The sequence below is a fragment of the Phaethon lepturus genome, unplaced genomic scaffold (assembly GCF_000687285.1).
Source record: "Phaethon lepturus isolate BGI_N335 unplaced genomic scaffold, ASM68728v1 scaffold31851, whole genome shotgun sequence".
Classification (NCBI taxonomy): Eukaryota; Metazoa; Chordata; class Aves; order Phaethontiformes; family Phaethontidae; genus Phaethon; species Phaethon lepturus.
In genome coordinates this window covers 2,846-7,968 of record NW_010516071.1, presented here as the reverse complement: position 1 = coordinate 7,968, position 5,123 = coordinate 2,846, and the positions used below count along the sequence as shown (strand labels likewise).

The 5,123-nt window shown below is 60.5% G+C and overlaps 1 protein-coding gene across 1 annotated transcript in view; it reads left to right on the top strand.

Annotated features, from left to right (window-relative positions):
- Positions 1-1,456: 1,456 nt before the first annotated feature.
- The window catches only part of LOC104627632 (kinesin-like protein KIF1A), a gene marked incomplete at both ends in the record, with an annotated part of 6,476 nt that continues 2,809 nt past the window's right edge, over positions 1,457-5,123 (top strand). Inside the window, 10 exons of the mRNA XM_010295960.1 lie at positions 1,457-1,533; positions 1,632-1,811; positions 2,239-2,304; positions 2,498-2,676; positions 3,036-3,147; positions 3,529-3,606; positions 3,928-3,993; positions 4,271-4,288; positions 4,666-4,741; positions 4,856-4,934. Of these exons, the coding sequence (XP_010294262.1) occupies positions 1,457-1,533; positions 1,632-1,811; positions 2,239-2,304; positions 2,498-2,676; positions 3,036-3,147; positions 3,529-3,606; positions 3,928-3,993; positions 4,271-4,288; positions 4,666-4,741; positions 4,856-4,934 (931 nt within the window). The remainder of the gene's footprint in view (positions 1,534-1,631; positions 1,812-2,238; positions 2,305-2,497; positions 2,677-3,035; positions 3,148-3,528; positions 3,607-3,927; positions 3,994-4,270; positions 4,289-4,665; positions 4,742-4,855; positions 4,935-5,123) is intronic.

The window sequence follows — 5,123 nt, the reverse complement described above, 5'->3', positions numbered from 1 at the left end:
CAGCCCCTGTGGCTGCCCACGCTGCCCAGAAGGGCCTGGTCCCTGAATCTCAGTGGGGACCTCCAAATCCCTGTTTGCAGCTGTGGGATGGGCGGTTGCTATGGAGATGTCACTTCCCAGTCCTTTCTCCTGAGAGAGCAGCTCTGGCTTTGGTAATTAGTCTGCCCGGGATGCAGGAGGCATCCAGAGCATCTGAGTCACGGTGTCTCCAGTGGGCAGGGAGCCAGGGCCCAGCCCCTTTTTGGTGCTGGAGCTGGGGCATCCGAGCAGCACCACACTGCGGTTTCACGGTTGGGGCTGGATCCTGACGCTGCTTCCCACCTTCCACCTGCCTGCCTTGCTGCCTTTGCCGGCAGGGATGGGCAGGTCTCAGGCCAGAAGTGGTGGATGCCTCCTGGGGGAGAACCTGTCATGACAATGGAGGAGGAATTCAGGAAGCATCCTATCCATAATGCCATGCACCGGCGCATCCGACCCCACAGGGAGCAGCTGTGCCATGCCTGGGGCTGCTTGGGAAGGTCCCAGCTTGAATCCCAAGCAGGTGTGAGCCCTGGCTGAGCGCTGGCCCCGGGGCAGGGCAGGTTGGGCCTGTGATGGAGGGAGCTCCATCGACCTTGGTGCTGTATGGCCTCCTTGTCCCCAGCAGTGGCAGGGAGCAGCTGTGTGCTGTGGGCACGGGAGCTGTGCTGCACCAGCCCGCAAGGTCATTTCAATGTCGCCTAACATGTCTGATGGCTGGATCTCATGATTACCCTGCTGGTTTGGGTTTCTTCTGATGCATCTGTTGTTTCAGAAAAAAAAACCACCGTAAACGCACTATGAGGGGAAAAAAAAAGTGGTGCGTGAGGAGAAGAAGTGATGCAGTTTCCAATTTCCATGGCAACGTCCTTTTCAGCAGGGGATGGGAAAAAGCAGGCTCTTGTTTCCGCTGGCGGTGTAACACGAGGCGTTAATCACCCTGCTGGGTCTGGGGACCCAAAAGAAAGCGCAGGGGAGGAGAGGCTGGAGCCAGAGGGGGCCTGGGGGAGCCCCGAGGGGCTGCGGCTGCTCCCACCCCACAGCACCGACGCATGCGGCTTTGGGCATGGCCCCTGCAGCTGTGGGGTGAAGGAAGGCTGTGACCCTCCCGTCCCGGTGCCAGGCTCCCATGGGCAGGTGCCAAAGCAGGAAGGAGCCATTTCCCGCACTCCGTGCCCAGCAGGATGATTGGGCAAGGCGCTGCCCCGCTGCCTCGGCTGGTGCAGGCTCTGCTGGCTGTGGCACCCACCCCCTCTGCTGGGACTGTTGGGATCTGGGGGCTCTGGATGCATCTATGGAGCTGGAGGGTCCCGGTCCCGCTTTCCAGGACTGTTTTGGACTGAACCCCATCACCCTTCTCCCCTCATGAGCAGGACGTGGGTGGCGGGGGTACCATGGGCGGCCGGGTGGCCTCATGTTCCCATCTGTTTGCCCCTAGCTATCCTGAACCCAAAGCAGCCCAAAGAAACACCAAAAAGCTTCAGCTTTGACTATTCCTACTGGTCCCACACCACGGTAAGTGGCGGCAGGCATGAGCCCACCTGGCGCGCTGGGCTGGGGAGAGGCAGGAGGACCTCCTTGCCAAATTCTCCTTGTCCCCCTCCTCTCTGTAGCCCGCAGACATCAACTATGCATCTCAGAAGCAAGTGTACCGGGACATTGGCGAGGAGATGTTGCAACACGCCTTCGAAGGGTACAATGTCTGCATCTTCGCCTACGGGCAGACGGGTGCCGGAAAATCCTACACCATGATGGGCAAACAGGAGAAGGACCAGCAAGGCATCATCCCGCAGGTACCGCCTGCCCGTTCCCCTGGCCCCAGCGGGATGCCCAAAGGAAAAGCAGAGTGGGGAGGGAAGAGGGGAGCAGAGCCAGAGGGTGGGGGGACAAGGAGGGTCACGCTGACCCTCGGAGACCAGATGAATTATAGTCCGGCTGCATGAGGCTGGTGTTTGCGAGCAGTGGTAGTCCAAGCACCGAGCTGCTGCCAGCTGTGCTTGCCGAGAGCTGCCGTCCGCTGGCCCAGCAGGGTGCCGGGGGGCTCAGGGGTGCTGACCCCCCCATATCAGCACGGGGGGTTCTCTCAGCGCCTCAGGAGCTGACGCAGCACTCAGGGGCTCAGGTTTTTGGGGTGAGAAGGTAGAAATCCCTGTGGCACCCTGAGTAGGAGCATCCCCTGCCGGAGCAGGGGGCTGAGCAGCCTGGCTCTTCTCTCCGCAGCTGTGCGAGGACCTCTTCTCCCGCATCAACGACACAACGAACGACAACATGTCCTACTCTGTGGAGGTAGGCACCCCATTGCCTGCCTAGTCTGGGTCCAGCCTCCCACCTAGCTCTGAAGCCATGCCAGTGTGCAGACCCCCTTCTGGGGGCTCCTGTCCCTGTGTGCGTGGGGGGGGTGGGCAGCACCTTATTCTGCCCGCGTGCTGAGTGTCCACGTCCTGCCGGCTGCTAGCCCTGCCCATGCCCTCTGCTGTAGGTGAGCTACATGGAGATATACTGTGAGCGTGTGAGGGACCTCCTGAACCCCAAGAACAAGGGGAACCTGCGGGTGAGGGAGCATCCCCTTATGGGCCCATACGTTGAGGACCTTTCCAAGCTGGCCGTGACCTCCTACAATGACATCCAGGACCTCATGGACTCTGGGAACAAGGCTCGGTGAGTTGGGGAAGCAGGAGATGCCCAGCATTTGGAGAGCTTGTAGACACTGCAGAAGTTCCTGCTTGACTGCCTGGCTTTGCTGGGTCAGGCTGCTCTGGAGGTGGAAGTCCCCTCCCATCTGAGCATTGGGTACCCCCCCCACTTATTTGCACCGTACGTCCTTCATGCTCTCAAAACACTCTGAAGCCAGCAGGAGAAAGCCTGGACTTTTGCATGTCTCCTCCCAGAGTCCTCTCCCGGCCTCCAGACTTACCTTCCCATCATTACCCTGTCCTGAAATGAGCCCTGGCCCCGTTGCCAGCCACTGCAGTGTCCCCTGCAGAGTGTCATACCTCCCTGTCCTCCTCTCCCCACAGCACGGTGGCTGCCACCAACATGAATGAGACCAGCAGCCGCTCCCATGCCGTGTTCAACATCATCTTCACACAGAAGCGTCACGACGCTGAGACAGACATCACCACTGAGAAGGTGAGAGCGGGGCCTGGGGGACTCAGGAGAACCTGTATGGACCTGGAAAGGGCTTTGTGTGCTCTCGACAGCACTTGGGACAAGATGGTGTGGCCTGATGGAGGGTTGAAACAGGATGGAGATAAGTCCCAGGCACACGCTGGGCTCATGATCCCTCAAGGGACTGGCGCCTAGACAGGATATTTGGCAGCTGGTGCCCTCCAGCCCTGCCTGCAAGGATATTAGCCCTGCTCCTGGCCAAATCCCAGCGAGGATGACCTCGCAGAGTCCACCTCTGCCTTCAGTGTCGCCTTGCAAGAGGTTTTTGCTCCATCCTCCGCTCTGTGCCGGGGCCCGGTTTGCTGTGCCTGCCGGGGCTGACAGCCTCGTCTCTGCCTGCAGGTCAGCAAAATCAGCTTGGTGGACCTGGCAGGGAGCGAGCGAGCTGACTCCACTGGCGCGAAGGGCACAAGACTAAAGGTGAGAGCTCGCACAAAGTCCCCTTCTGCTGGCATGGACGCCGTGTCCTGCCCCCTCCTTCCTAGCTGTGACATCTCCTTTCCTTGCCTGGTTCTTTGCCCACTATGCTGCCAAAATCCTTGTTGGGGTTTTGTTTGAAAGCTGCCCAGTGCCAATTCCACTGGGGTCCATGAGTCCCAGCGGGGAGGTGCTGGTTACCCAGTACGACCAGCTGCCCTTTGCCTACCCCGTACTGGAGCTTCCCCACCCTCGTGGTGCGCTGGGCTTTAGCGCTGCTCTGAAATGGGGCCTGAGCATCGGGGCTTTTCCTCTCTCCACCAGGAAGGAGCAAACATCAACAAGTCCTTGACCACGCTGGGGAAAGTCATCTCTGCCCTGGCCGAAATGGTAAGGTAGCTGGAGTGCAGATGAGCAGCGGCACCGCAGGGGAGCGGGCTTAGCTCAGCAGGGATGGGCTCAGCTCTGAGGGATGGAGCATCCTGGCTCCGAGGGATGGGCGGATACATCCCAAGCTGTCCCCGGGGCTGGGATGAGCTGGGCTGGTGAGGCTGCCGTCTCCCTGGGGACCTGTGCCCACCACTCTGTGCTTGGGGGATGAGGAGCTGTGGTGGGTGCTGAGGAGGGGCACAGCTCACTTAAACAGTGTCTCCCCCTTTCTTTGCAGGATTCGGGACCGAACAAGGTGGGTGCCCTGGCCAGACTGGGGAAGGGAGGGTTGATTTTTACTGCAGTTGGGTGGGAGTGGGTTGCAGGGCGGTGGTTTGGGGGTCAGGCTCTGCCCGGACCCAAGCCACACTTCTGTGGGCTTGGCAGAGTCCTCAGCATCCTCCTCACCCTTCTCACCCTGTGGCTTGCGGTACCCAGTGTTAAAGACCCGCACTGGCCCAGGCAGGGCATTTCACAGGGAGGACCTGTGGAGCTGAGCAGAGCTGCCCAAGGTCACAGAGGCCAGGCAGAGCCATCCTCCTCTGAGTCCCCATGGCTGGGGACTGGCTGTCACCTTCCCTTTGAAGAGAGCAGGCAGCCTGACAGCCCTTCCCTCTGCTCTCCATCCCCCAGAACAAAAAGAAGAAGAAGACAGACTTCATCCCCTACCGGGACTCGGTGCTGACCTGGCTGCTGCGGGAGAACCTGGGTGAGGACGTGGGTGGGAAGTACGGGCTTGGTGGCGGGCATGGCTGCGGAGCGGAGGGTGATGGCTGGGGCGGGGACCAGTGTCTCTCTGACATGGGTGTATCTCTCTGGGCAGGGGGCAACTCCAGGACGGCCATGGTGGCTGCTCTCAGTCCTGCCGACATCAACTACGACGAGACCCTCAGCACCCTCAGGTAGGAGGAAGTACCCTCGTACCCCTACAGTGGGTGAGGGCAGGAGGGTCTCTGAAACCCAGGCACTGCCATGTGCTTTCCTCACTTTTTCTGTGGCAACCCTGTCTGGGGGTTGCTGTGGGTGGAGGGACCCTGACACCTCAGACATGGGGCCAAAGGATTGTCCCGGCACCGAGATCCTCCAAAGGA